The sequence below is a fragment of the Oncorhynchus nerka genome, linkage group LG7, assembly GCF_034236695.1.
Source record: "Oncorhynchus nerka isolate Pitt River linkage group LG7, Oner_Uvic_2.0, whole genome shotgun sequence".
Classification (NCBI taxonomy): Eukaryota; Metazoa; Chordata; class Actinopteri; order Salmoniformes; family Salmonidae; genus Oncorhynchus; species Oncorhynchus nerka.
Window position 1 is genome coordinate 58,375,465 of NC_088402.1, and position 13,439 is coordinate 58,388,903.

At 44.3% G+C, this 13,439-nt stretch overlaps 2 protein-coding genes across 3 annotated transcripts in view; both read right to left on the bottom strand.

The window, feature by feature from the left end:
- Window positions 1-13,439, bottom strand: part of mtor (mechanistic target of rapamycin kinase) — a 132,396-nt gene that overhangs the window by 114,682 nt on the left and 4,275 nt on the right. For both annotated transcript variants that reach the window (XM_029664276.2, XM_029664275.2), the window contains exons 10-21: window positions 13,183-13,311; window positions 12,701-12,945; window positions 11,933-12,148; window positions 11,516-11,721; window positions 10,678-10,800; window positions 10,288-10,371; window positions 8,145-8,237; window positions 7,732-7,866; window positions 7,328-7,457; window positions 3,121-3,371; window positions 2,578-2,664; window positions 681-848 (exon numbers count right to left, since the gene is read on the bottom strand). In XM_029664276.2, the coding sequence (XP_029520136.1) occupies window positions 681-848; window positions 2,578-2,664; window positions 3,121-3,371; window positions 7,328-7,457; window positions 7,732-7,866; window positions 8,145-8,237; window positions 10,288-10,371; window positions 10,678-10,800; window positions 11,516-11,721; window positions 11,933-12,148; window positions 12,701-12,945; window positions 13,183-13,311 (1,867 nt within the window). The remainder of the gene's footprint in view (window positions 1-680; window positions 849-2,577; window positions 2,665-3,120; window positions 3,372-7,327; window positions 7,458-7,731; window positions 7,867-8,144; window positions 8,238-10,287; window positions 10,372-10,677; window positions 10,801-11,515; window positions 11,722-11,932; window positions 12,149-12,700; window positions 12,946-13,182; window positions 13,312-13,439) is intronic.
- Window positions 3,750-5,114, bottom strand: LOC115132060 (intelectin). Its single transcript, XM_029664278.2, has one exon. The coding sequence runs from the start codon at window positions 4,976-4,978 to the stop codon at window positions 4,001-4,003; it is 978 nt and encodes a 325-aa protein (XP_029520138.1). The 5' UTR covers window positions 4,979-5,114; the 3' UTR covers window positions 3,750-4,000.

Here is a 13,439-nt window from a genome sequence, read left to right on the forward strand (position 1 = left end):
AATAAGAGAGAGTACCAGCTATGCTTCGTTAGCTGGGTGCTTGTAGTGAGTATGCTTTGGCTAGAGGCTAGACTAAAGGGGTCATGGGGTGAGTTTTGATTGCAACCACAAACAAATGGTACATGGAACAGGAAGCAAATTGGACTTTGAAGGGGGCCATGTCGTGGCAGTAGTGCAGTAGATTATGATTTTAAAGAACCGATAAATGATTTAATTTATGTAATGGTTCCTCGGGTCCTTATATATTTGACTAACCATGACTTACGGTGTACAATTACAATGTGTGTTGATGTGGTATTCACTGGATACAGGAAAATACTTGGAACAAATACTGTACTAACAAGCGTATCAGCACATTTCCTCTATGTGGTGTTGAGAATATAAAAACACACTAAATAGTCCAAAATAACAAAAGTGACTCCCGCACTCAAATTTACCTCTGCATGTCTATCGCACTCCAGATACTTATGTCCCTGCTCGCTAGGACAATGGCATAAATAACTGGACCGATATAGAAGAGCAGAGGTCAAATAAGTCATTTCGACCAGTTCTGCCTGCTGACACTCTCTTGGACAAGGTCAAACTCTGACCAAAATGTGTACAAACAAACCCCCAGAAGTGTGTGGAAGTCAGTCCTTATAATTTTTTTAAAAAAGATGACATTATCCTCACGACTTTACCTTGATGGTGACACTGCGGCCCATGCTCATATCGTGCATGAAGACGCGCAGCATGTGTGGGATGAGCTGCGGCAGGTAAAGCTTGAACTCGCCGCCCAGGGCCACCACGATCTGCTCAATCAGCAGGATGATGGTGTTCTGCATAGGGTTGTTAGGTGTCCAGTACTCCTGTGGAATGAGAATAATACACATGTAGTTACTTGCAACGACTGTGATATGTGGTGGTTATACCTCCCTTAGTTGAATGCACTGATTGTAACTTGCTCTGGATAAGAGTATCTGCTAAATGACTAACATGTCAAAACGTAAACCATTATTCTGACTTGAGATCTGCGTGCACAACTTCCGCGTAAATCCTTCATTGATGCCAATGGGAGACGGTTCTCAAGTTAGGATCCTGCCCTTAAGCCATGGAGGGACATTATCTCCGTATTGAGAAATGTGTTTTTCCTAAATAATGAGTTGACCTGAATTCACACAAGTCCAGGTCCTTATGTTTTGTGCTTTTTAGGGTTTAAGAGCTTCGGAGGGTACAGCCAAGGTGCTAGCGACCAAGCACTACCTCATGCGGTCCCATTGCCATACATTAGGAGAGGAGGGTCTAGGACTGGTGTAATTGGGTCAAATGGTGTTTCCATCAAGAACCGCCAGATTTAGAAGGAGATTCCTCCTCTATGCAATGCGAAGTCCTCACGTGCCAGTGGTAGGATGCCAATTTCCTGTCAATCAACTCGGCAACCTTTCTCAATATGACTCCGCCACCACTATGAAAAACAGGGTTTAAGATCTGTCACAGCCACTGGTGATTGGGAGATAATGGGGGTGTAAAGGAATGTAGTCACGCAATACATTGAAGGGCCAATAGCCTTCAGCTATGAAAGCTCTTAAGAGGTATTTTGTGAGTGGCCAGTGTTCCAACCCCCGCTTTCCTGCTCTGACTGGAACTAGCCTACGTTAGGGCTGCTATTCCTACAACAGATTATGTGATTTCACCTCCCGAAGTCCCGAATGGCTATTCCAGCCCCTCATCTGGACGCATGAGGTAGACAGTTACTACAATGAATAGAGCCCTTTGTTTTACTCACCATTTATTAACTCCAGCTAAAATGTGCAATGGCTCAGCTTCCCGGAAAAGTTACTGACTGCTGATTCAGAATGTTATTTTGATTACAGTAAATAATGGACATTTGATATGCTGTTCCTTGCTAAATGAGTATGTAGTGCTAGACCAGCGGTGGCCAAACTTTTTGACGCGAGGGCCACATCTGGATTTTCTAAATTCAACAGAGAAAAAGGACCAGTTATTTGAAAATATAAAAAAAGGTCCATTATAAATTCTACCTACTTTCGATCTCGTTTTAGACGTTCAAGAGTGGCCTAGTTTTTTTTTTAACCAATAATAAATCACCCCCCCCCACACACACACAAAAATAAACTACTCAAACCTCCCGCGGCCAAGATTGAATGGGCTCATAGAAGGTTTTAACAGTTGCTTTCACAGTAGGACTTCACACAGGCATTTTCTTCTTTGCACTAGTGAAGGTCTCAGTTAATTGGGAAGGAATGACACTGTAGAGTGGAACAGTTGAATAAAATATTTCAATCCTGAATGTAGAATAGATACAACCAAATAGTCATTTCTGAAAACAACTTTTCTACAAACAAAATAACTCCTCCATAACAAACGGCTTTTAATGGAGCAACTTTCATTCTGGATGGACAAACAGGCTTCGTGCCACCAATTGAGTCACGCTCAAGTCACATTTCCCCTTGCGCATTAGAGCCAAAGAGGAAAGTCGAGAGAGAAATGTACACAATTAAGAGTTCGCAGCTGTTTTCTGAGCGAGTGGAAAAAGAGAGAATGAAAGGGGGCCTTGTTTTTGAAGAGGCAACTCACTCTGATGAGTGTGAAGATGTCATCCATGTAGGGGCGGATGTGGATTTTTACAAAGCACACGACCATCCCCATCTGCTGGAAGAGAAACTGAAAGAGAGGGAGAGAAAATAGCAGGTGTAAGCAAAACACATTGATTGCTCACCAGTCAGGCTTAGCTTGGGAAACTATCAATCTGATTGTGGGTCAATCCTTTAGCTACGTGCATCTCGACTCCCGATTTCAAACCCCCATTTATGGAGAGGAAAGCTTACGGTTATAATAAAAATGGGTTGGTGCAAAACAACTTCGTAAAAAAGCAGGTAAAAACACTGAAGTGGAAAGGTTCTACCTTCACATGTATGGCACAGCCTTAACTTTACAGCTACCCTGACTTTTACCCAGCTACCTCTAAAAATCCATTATTTCACAAAACGACTAGCGGTAGTACTTCATTTCAGCTAAAACAAAGAAATACACAACAATTAAACAGCCACAAGTGCCAATCAACAAGGAAAAATCATGAAACACGACATAGTTCCCAGCTAGCAGTAGCTAGCAAGTTACCTCTCGAATGCTAGCGTCGCACACGCGGATGACGTTGAGGAAGGTGGGCATGACCTGCGGCAGGAACTGGACACACTTCAGGCCCAGGGACTTGAAGATGAAGGTGACCGCCTGCACCACCATGGTGTGGTGGTTAGAGAGGGAGGGGTCACGCAGGATGCGCATCAGCGTCACGATGGCCACCGCCGGGTAGAACTCGTCCAGGGGGAGGTTGCCCATGTTCACCAGCATCTCACTGGTACTGTAGTCGGCTGAGAGGGATAGAGAGAAAAGAATTCTAGCACACATGCCTATTTTTTTATTATTATTGTCAGGCCACTGAGAGAAACAAACCAACCTTTTGTGAAGGTACAATGCCTGTATTTGTTTGTAGCCACTTAAATAAAAAATTCATTAGAAAAATACAGGCCACCTTTTCTTGTTTCTTGACATGTTATGTTTATATTGATGTTACACAGGGAAGTGTTGTGATTCGACAATGTACTGCAGTTCACTGAACAATGCACAGTAAATGTAAAAAACTCAAAACGGTGGCATGTCTTTCATGCCTATAAGACAAAGCATATTGAAACATAACGAAAGACCAACTGCTGTCAATTTCTCCTTTAGAGTAGTCTTTATTTCAGTCATTCATATTCACACAGTGATAATACTCATCGCTCCTTCTACTTTATAAGAAGGAAACTATGATACAAGTATTCCATCTTACTGCAGGGAGAAGGCATTTATAGATTAAACAAATGAAAATCCTAGTTCTGTTATGTACATTATATACAAACAGTATAAACAAAATTAATCTTTACATACATTTGATAACAATGGATACATTTGTTTAAAACATTGCAGTAATATTACGCATTGATAATCAACAGGAATCATTTTAACGGTAGAAGAGTAACACAGCTGCTTCAGTTAACTGCTTTGATGCACTCCATTCTGTGTTGGTCCCATAGCCATTCCAGTCAAAGGCTGGGAAGTCGCCACACTGACGAGGGGCTCCCTCAGGGAAATGTCCACCACCACCAATACAGTAATGTTCAGTGTCGCCGCCAGTTGTTGGTTTGACCCCAGAGCAGATAGCCATGGCCGCCAGTTCATTATTTATTGGCCTGAAAGTGATGAAGCCAGGTTCAAACTGGTTTCTTGTGTTGGGTCCGTAAAGTTTTCTTGTGGTTTCTTTGTCCCCAAAGTCGTACACAATTGGAATGACAGGTCCTGTGTTCCCACTTGCCTCAGCATTATATCTCACTGGGTAGAGCTTAAAGAGTTGATGCAGATTTCCCCCTTGAATGGAGAGAAATCTTCTCTCTGTGTGGTAACGGAGGATGGCGCCTAGGTTCCAGTGTTCCATAGGGGAGTTGTTGGGAACGTGCCACACCGAAATGTCTTCTGCCACAATGTCATAATACCCAGGATTCTTGAAGTCGTCTGAGGTGGCACCCTCTGCGGTTCCAAAAGTGGCCCTGTTGGCCCAGTTCCCATCTCCGTCTGGCCAGTTGGGGTTGCTGCCTTGCTGGCTGGACCAACGGTCACCCATTGTGCACTTCCCATACACGTTGTTCTCGTGCACGCTCGCCACAAGTGTCCAGCCGCCGCCAGCGGTGGTCATGTCGCAGAAGGTCTGGTAGACTGTCCCGCTGGCTGTGGTCAGGTAGTACAGCCCATCTTCATGTTGATTATATCGGTCCCTTATTTCCTTACAGCTTCTGCCAATGTAACTAGACCTGTTCCTCAGTCTTAAATCGGTTGCGGCAACAACTGGAGCTGCTGCATACACATTTCCTTGTTGTGCTTCTGGAAATTGAGGCAGTTCCACCAACAGTAGATGGATCATTATCAGGAGAACACAATACTTCATATCTTCTGTGGTGAGTTCTCAGTGAAGTATCTATTCAGTCTGTGTCCAAGACAAGGTATGTTGTCAACCCATGGCAATGCTTATATTTATACCCTTAGGGCCCATGTCTCTTTTGTCAACTGTGACCCACTCAACATCCAAATAAAGTTAATATTTTATTAAGTTGTCAATAGGGTTGCTAAACTCCGGAAACTTTCCCAAAATCTGCAGGTTTAAAAGAAAACCCGATTGGAAGTTCCCGAAATGTTGCAACCCCAGTTAACAACAAACATGACGTGGCGATAAGCACGCAATAATGGACAGTCACTACCATCATGGGACTCTAATTATAATTGCTGTATTCTGTGTTGTTGGACAATTGAATGTTCTCAATATTTTGCGATGAAATTTAAATGTAAAAAGTTCTAAAATAATTTCAAGGTCCTTTTTCAGCTAGCGTTAGGCAATGGCTGGAAGTCTACGGTATCTACTACCATGCTATCAGTTACCATAGACTTCCAGGCATTGCGCTAACGCTAGTTAGCAACTTCCTTCAAACTGCACGAAGAGACATTAAAAACAGTATCCACGAGTTCTTCTGACTCCAGGGAAGTTGATAACAGGTTCATTGCCAAAATACTGAAGTATCCTCCCAAGCCAAGGATTCTTGCATCACGGTCTCAAGACCCTAGGTGACCAAGGCCAACCCTGTCTGCTGCCGTGAGCAGGGTTTGGTTTTATGGTCGAGTCAGGGAGACCGATATATCTGATATTCAACGTTTCATTGGCCTAGCATAGGAGTCGAGTTTCAGCCCTTAATGCAAGTACCACACTTCTCAATACCTTCTCCCTCCCTTTACGCTCTAGTCTAGAGCAAGACACAATAGGTGAGCACCTGGGCAGAACGCCTGTGTTCCTTTGGACAGGCCAGCTTCTCTATTGCCTCACGCGCAGTACATTGGGCCTTTACTAGGCCTGAGATAACATGAAGAGAACGATGGAGACTTGGTGCCAATTACATCAGCAACTTTCCCCCCCGAACAAAACAGATCTAGGTTTGTTACAGTGCGTCAGAGGGTACAGAGTAATGTCGGGACAGGAGCATTGTATCGGATCTCACCCTGAGCATGCTACTACATTATACATTTATCATTCTTGAGCCCCCGGTGTCCAACTCCCTTAGCCTGACTTGTATTCATTGGGTTGTGGTTGTGCTCAAGAGAGGTCTGGAGCACCTAGCCAACCATTGGAGCCACAAAGGGACAGCTAAGGTGCCACATGCGGCTCCGGAACCACAAGTTACAGACCCCTGACATAGCCCATTACTTTCCAGCACTTAAGCAGGAAATACAGGACCCCCAGTACACAGCAGCAGCAAGCTGCCAAAGACTATAGCCGCATGCCAGAACTTAGAAGTTGCTGATGCTTGACAGATCTTACAACGCCTGGATAGGTATTTTAAGGATCAGCTAACCACATCAAATGTTACAGCAATTTGTCAGCCGATGGCGTGGCACGCAACCGTTGGTTATTGCGTTGCCTCGCCTTAGCTGTGGAACAGCTCCAGACACTGACCTTGGCTTTAACCATATCCTACATTGGAGAGAGAACTTCAATTCCAGACTGAGCCCCTTAAGCAGGCCAAACTGCTAAATCTACCACCTTCCACAGAGCACAGTCACAGCGCATCTGTGTGTTAGTGACACATAGCTCCTTATTGACATTATTTTTTTATCTTCTTACAATGCTTCTGGTAAATTCATTCACATATGACAAAGTTGTTTAAAAGTTGCTGAATGTTGGATTTGAATGTGATTTCTTCTGTCATTTTTGCAAGCTGTTTTCTCTGAACTGACTAAAAAGATTGCGCCACAGGAGACTGCACATTGTATTATCAGATGTGGAGCCTTGTGTGAGCTCAATGACGTAATGTGACATTGACATGGAACTATCTTCGGGGACTCTGTCAAAGCATGAATATGCCTCGGGGGCCCAGTCTAAAACACGGAATCAAATCCCTACCTGCATTCATGCGAAATATTTGTGATTTATGGCATGGATATAATGTAGAAACGTACAGAAGTTCACTCGTAATCTCCAGTGGACAGTGTAGCCTACTCCTGTGACCCAAATGACGTCAAGGCATTGGTCTCGCCAGCGCGTGGACCATTAGGTCATATAAAAATCTGCCAAATTCCTCTAAAATCATTACAAAGTCGTATACATCAGGATTTATGGTAAAGTCTGTTGTTGTAGGCTGACGTCTGGTAGACTCCAAGCCTTAGGGCCTAATATGTGGGTCAATGTTGATGAGCAAGTCTCCAGACTGTGTGTGTGTGTGTGATGTTGAAGATGGCAGTGGGTGCTCACCAGAGTCCTGGCTGGACTTGGACTCGGAGAGGCTGACGGCGGAAGCGTCTCGTGACTGGTCGATCATGCCAATGTTCACCTTGTGCTTGTAGGGGTCCAGGGCTCCCAGCAAGCCCAGCACACGGATAGCCTGGCAGAGAAAGCAACAGAATTAAATGGAACATATCTTGTATGTCAATAGACAGAACATGTGACAAGAACAGTGAAATGTGAGGTGGGGGAGAAAAGTTGACACAGCACTTACAACAGGGCTTGAGGTTTTGGAAAAGCCAACCTCATAAAGCGTAACTCCATATAATTCTTAACAAGAAGTGCAATTCTGAGTTGTGATTCGAGGTGTCACCAGTTTAATCATTGCAACGATAAAACTGAGGGGAAAAGCCCAAATGGATAATGAATGGTACCTCTCTTCTGATCCCCTGGTTCTGCTCTGTCTTGAGAAAGTTGAGCAGCACCTCCAGAAGAGAGGGGTACTTGCGGTAGGGCTCCACCACGTATCCAGTGCTAGCAACCTGCTGGCCCAAAGTCCACAGCGCCACCTGGTGGAAAATAAGGTGTTACTACAACAACGTCATCAAATCACACAACAAATCGATTCCCAAATAGTCCCGTAACATGTATAAAAACATGGATCGTATGGAAAATAGAAAATAGTCCTTTTAAAAATCAGGAAAATGTAATATTAACATGACCAGATATGCTTGGGGGAAAGGCTTGCAATTGAAGATATCGTGAGAATAAAAAAGAAACTGTGTCACAATTGTTGAACAAGCCTGTCACCTCCCAAAGTTGTACCTAGAAAATCGTACATAAGTACCTGTCTCTTGGCCAATGAGGAGGAGTCCTGGAGCATGTCCATGATGATGGGGAAGAGCTCGTCCATCCACTTCCTCATCTCTAGCCCGCTCACCTAGAGTGACAACAACCAATTAGAACTCGCCTCTCTGGTGCAGAGGCCTACTGTTAGATCTCCTAGCCATCCTTGTATGTCTAATCTTTAGTAACCCTGCATTTCACTTCACCTAACAGATTCACAAATTACTGTATTCAGTCTCGTATTTCAGTTTTGATCCACTCAGCCTGTAATATTCAAAATTCACAAAACTCTTGCATATTCCGTACGTAATACATTTTATACACAGTACTCTTGGATGTTTACAACTGTTGTAGCCTGGTCATGGGTTGTGTTCAGTAGGGAGAAAACATTTTGAAACGGGGAAGCACCGTCTGAACCAATGATGTATATAAACCCTGGATTGCTGTCGCTATGTATTGGCCATTGAGAGGCTTTGAAGCTACCGGTCAGCCATATTGGTATTCCCCAATAGGAGCAGTCCTCCATAGGAATAAATAGAACTCTACAGTATTTCAATTAAATGTTTCAAGGACAAAATTACATGTATTTAATCATTTTTTGTTGTAGTGAGAACAGTAAGATTAGTATGTACTCTCTAAAGAAAATATGTGTGTGTTTAGCTCACATAATATACACCTAACAAAAATATAAACGCACCATGAAAAGTTTTGGTCCCATGTTTCATCAGCCGGAATAAAAGATCCCAGAACCTTATTTCGCTCAAATTTTGAGAACAAATGTGTTTACATCCCTGTGAGCATTTCTCCTTTGCCAAGATCATCCATCCACCTGACAGGTGTGACATATATCAAGAAGCTGACTAAACAGCATGCTCATTACATAGGTGCACCTTGTGATGGGGGACAATAAAAGGCCAATTCTAAAAAGATGCAGTTTTGTCACACAACACAATTCCACAGATGTCTCAAGTTGAGGGAGCGTGTAATTGGCATGTTGACTGTAGGAATGTCCACCAGAGATGTTGCCAGAGAATGTAATGTTAATTTCTCTACCATAAGCCGGCGCCATTATCATTTTGGAGAATTTGGCAGTACGTTAAACTGGCTTCACAGCCGCAGACCACAGCTGTGTGTGGGTGAGTGGTTTGCTGATGTAACGTTGTGAACAGATTGCCCCATGATGGTGGGGGGGTTGTTATGGGCAAGTATAAGCTATGGACAATGAACACAATTGCATTTTATCATCAATGGCAATTTGAATGCACAAAAATACTGTGATGAGATGTTGAGGCCCATTTTCTTTAAGGTATCTGTGACCAACAGATGCATATCTGTATTCCCAGTCATGTGAAATCCATAGAGTATAGCCTAATGAATTTATTTCAACTGAATGATTTCCTTATATGAACTGTTACTCAATCAAATCAATTGAAATTGTTGCATGCTGCATTTATATTTTTGTTCAGTATAATTTAAAGGCATGCATTAAGGTGACTGTAATATAATAAAGGTGAAAAAACTATGTAGACATTAATGGAGGAGTACCAAGATGGCTGCGCAGTGGCTTCAATACAGTGCCCCCTTGTCAGTAACCCAGGGTTTACATACATAATTCATCCATTTGTCCAATAAGACACACTTTCTTTTCTGTTTCAATACATTTTGCAATGGTGTGAACCTACTGAACACGACCCTGACATATTGAGAATTCACACAATCCTGTTCAGTCTTTTTCCTCAGACTGTCTCTTTGGGGGAACCTGATGGTCTCTACCTGTCCTGGCACTGCCTCAGCACAAACTGTCATCAACCCTACTCTGGCATCTCCTGCACTCCCTCTGCGCTGCAGGGCCAGCCTGCCCCTAACAACTCTCACTTCCTCAACCTTCTGGGGAGTCCAGCAGTTCACCTGAGCAGAGAGAGTGAGCAGGCACAGTGAACACTACTGAAATGAATGGGAAATACATGGTTGACTCCCACGGGAGAAAGTTAAGTTGGCCACCATCGGCAGACACAGGTACATAGTGCAGACACAAAGGCATACAGGGCACATAGAATAGAACAGAGTAGAATACACTAAATATTGAAAATCTATACACTGAACGTCACAAGCATTCACTGTCAGGGTTAAAAAGGACTCCTTACCTGAGCCAACTCTCCAATAGTGGCCAGGACACTGATGACCACTCCAGGGTTGGGGTCTGGGTCTTTAAGCTTCAGGATCAGGGCCTGAAACAGAGAAAATGAGCTTAGAGCCAACAGTCAATTGAATCATTTGAATTATTTCAACATTTCTAATACGAAATAAATGGTTCATTTAAAAGTATGTTCATTTGAATGAGGAAAACATTCTTTAGATGTTACAGGGTGGCTAACGGTAGTACCTGTTGGATGGAATCTAAATATACTGCATCTTACTTTCAGTGAGCAAAACACTCAAAATATGTTACATAGTTGTCACAAATATGTTGTAACATGTTACAAAGATGTTACTGGGTAGTTAACATATGGGGCAGCACCAATGATGGTAGGTACCTTTAGGATGGGCTCCATGTATGGGCGTATGAGGCGGGGGGCGTTGGAAACCAGGTGACCCAGCATGCGGGCACTCTGCTCCTTGTTCCTGCCCACGCCACTGTGCTCCAGCTCAGTCAGAATCTGGAACCAGCAGAAACACACACCATAGTTTAACAGCCATTCTGATGAAAGCGATAGATGGGTTTAACTTGAATTAATAAAACATCCCATTTAAAAACAAAAAGTCATTTAAAAAAAGGTAGAAAAAAAACCCACCATAGTTCAGCATACCTCAACATAGTCTGACATTTGTAGTTCAAGCTACATCGTGAAACATTAACTTGGCTACCATTTGTTGCTGTGTTATTGAAAAGGAAGGTCCACCACTTACACTAACTCAGGAATCATTAGAATCTTGGTTAAAATTTGAAGGGATAGTTCAGTATTTTGGCAATGTGTCCCTTTTCTACTTCCCCAGAGTCAGGTGAACTTGTGGATGCCATGTTTATGTCTCTGTGTCCAGTATGAAGGAAGTTAGAGGTAGTTTCATGAGCCAATCCTAACTAGCATTAGCACAATGACTGGAAGTCCATGGGTATCTACTAACATTGTAGAAGATACCCATAGACTTCCAGTCATTGCCAAGTATCCCCCTTCAATAACAACCTATGTGGGTTTTTCTGAAGTGCCTTTTGTTGTCTTTCAATAGATCTGGCACAGAAATACACAAAATAACCTACAGGTAAAATAAGTCATTTCTGTTTACCGTTTCTGTAAATTACATTCTGTTCTTATTCAACTTATCTGGTAAATTGGTAAAAGTACTCAAATAAGACAAGTCTACTGCTCGTGTTACCTGGATGAGCATCTTGCGCAGGAAGGGCATGACGAAGGCGGGGTTCATGCTGCTGAGGCGTCCGATGGTGCAGATGGCCAGTTCCCTGATCTCAAACACCTCGTCGTTCAGCGCCACGAACAGAGCTTGCAGGTTCTCCGCCTGCGCCAGGTGGGCGTCGAAGCGCTCGTCCAGAGAGGCCAGCACACAGTAGCGGATATCTGGGTCTGAGACGGGGGAGGTCGGTAGGTAGGGAGTGAGAGAGAGGGTGAGACTTATGCGGTTTTCCTTTCTCTGTATCATATCTCCTTTCAAGCTGTCTAAATAAAGTGACAAAATACAAAACGGGAGGGGGAAAAAAATAGCGAACCCAGGAGTGCCTAGGCATTCTGGCTATTTGACCTTATCATCATCACCACCACGGCTCTTACAACCAACCTGGATCTGTGATGCCAACTACCAGCAGTTTGCTGAGCACGTCGGCCACCACCTGCACGGCCGTCTGGCTGACCACATGGCCATGGCCGCTGATCAGGTGGATGGAGGGCGTCAGCAGGCGGGAGCAGGTGCGCGCCGCCTCCATGCGGATCTCCTTGTGCTCGCTGTTGAGGAAATGGTCGGCGCAGTGGCGCACAAACTGGGTCAGCGAGTGGCCTGTGGACAGCAAGGAGAGGTGAGAAAGTCAGGGTCTAATTCATGAGGTACCAAATGGAAGAAAGCAGATTGGGAAACGGAGGGAGGTCACTAATGCACAGCAGCTGTCACTGATGACGTTGTTTGCGAACGTGGCATTGTAGCTAGCTGCAGCCTCCTCACCTATACATTTTAATTGCAGAAGGGGAAACGATGGCTTGATAGCTAATTCAGCTGCATATGCTGTTCCAACTAGCCATGTAAGCTAACTTTGCTAGCTAGCCTAGCGAGCTAACTTACAGCGACAAGTTGACCACAGGCAGTACTTGTACTCAGGAGGGAGACGTTCAGTGTCGCTGCTCACTTGGCCCAATGACATCAAAAGGGAAAATGTTATGTTTAAAACCTCCGGTTAAACTCACTGATTATTGGACAATTCGATCCTGAACATAAGTTCCCTTGTGGAGCCACTTCAAGCCAGTGCTAGATTAACATTGAGAGAGAATAGCTTCAATCCAATCATTTTAACATTCAACATGCATTTTTCTCAGTAGTGGCCGTAAAGCGTCTCACCTTCAAACTCAAAGCTGCCCAGTGTCCTGAGTGCCAGGGTGATGCTGCCCACGTCGCTGGCCTCGGGGATGTTGGTGAGGCTGGGCGATGCCAGCTGTTGCGCTAGGCCCTTGGGCATGCCCGGGTGGCGTAATGGCTTGTGCATGAGCACCAGGGAGAGCATCTTCAGAAGGCCGTCCTGGATGTCTTTCTTTAGCTGGGGGATCTGCCGACTCAGGTCGTACAGCACCGCCGTCAGGGCCGGGCTACAGGAGAAGACAATGGTGGATTGTTATAGAGTCATTTCGTCAAACCAGGAAGTGCACGCGCATAGGCAGACACACATTCAAGGCATACACAAAAAGGGGCCTCAATACCCAACATCCACATCTGCCTGGCATCTGTCGGGCAGCGACACTTATTTGGGATACGGAGGCCAGTCCTGCCTACACAAAGCATGGGGAACAATGGATAGGAATGAGAGGTGTTGTCATGAACCCTACCTGAGTCCCACGGCCAGCATGGGCTCCAGCAGCTCCTTGATGTCTTGCTGGATGCTAGGGCCCATGGCTCTGGACAACATACTGATACAGGTGAACACTGTGGCATCCACCTGCATGGTCTTCTGTCTCCTACACACACACACACACACACACACACACACACACACACGTTAGAAAAATTCAGTTCAGGACATTTAATATATTGATCTGTATTATCTTTACAGGGTGAATTTCAAACTTTAACCCTTTTTAAAGTA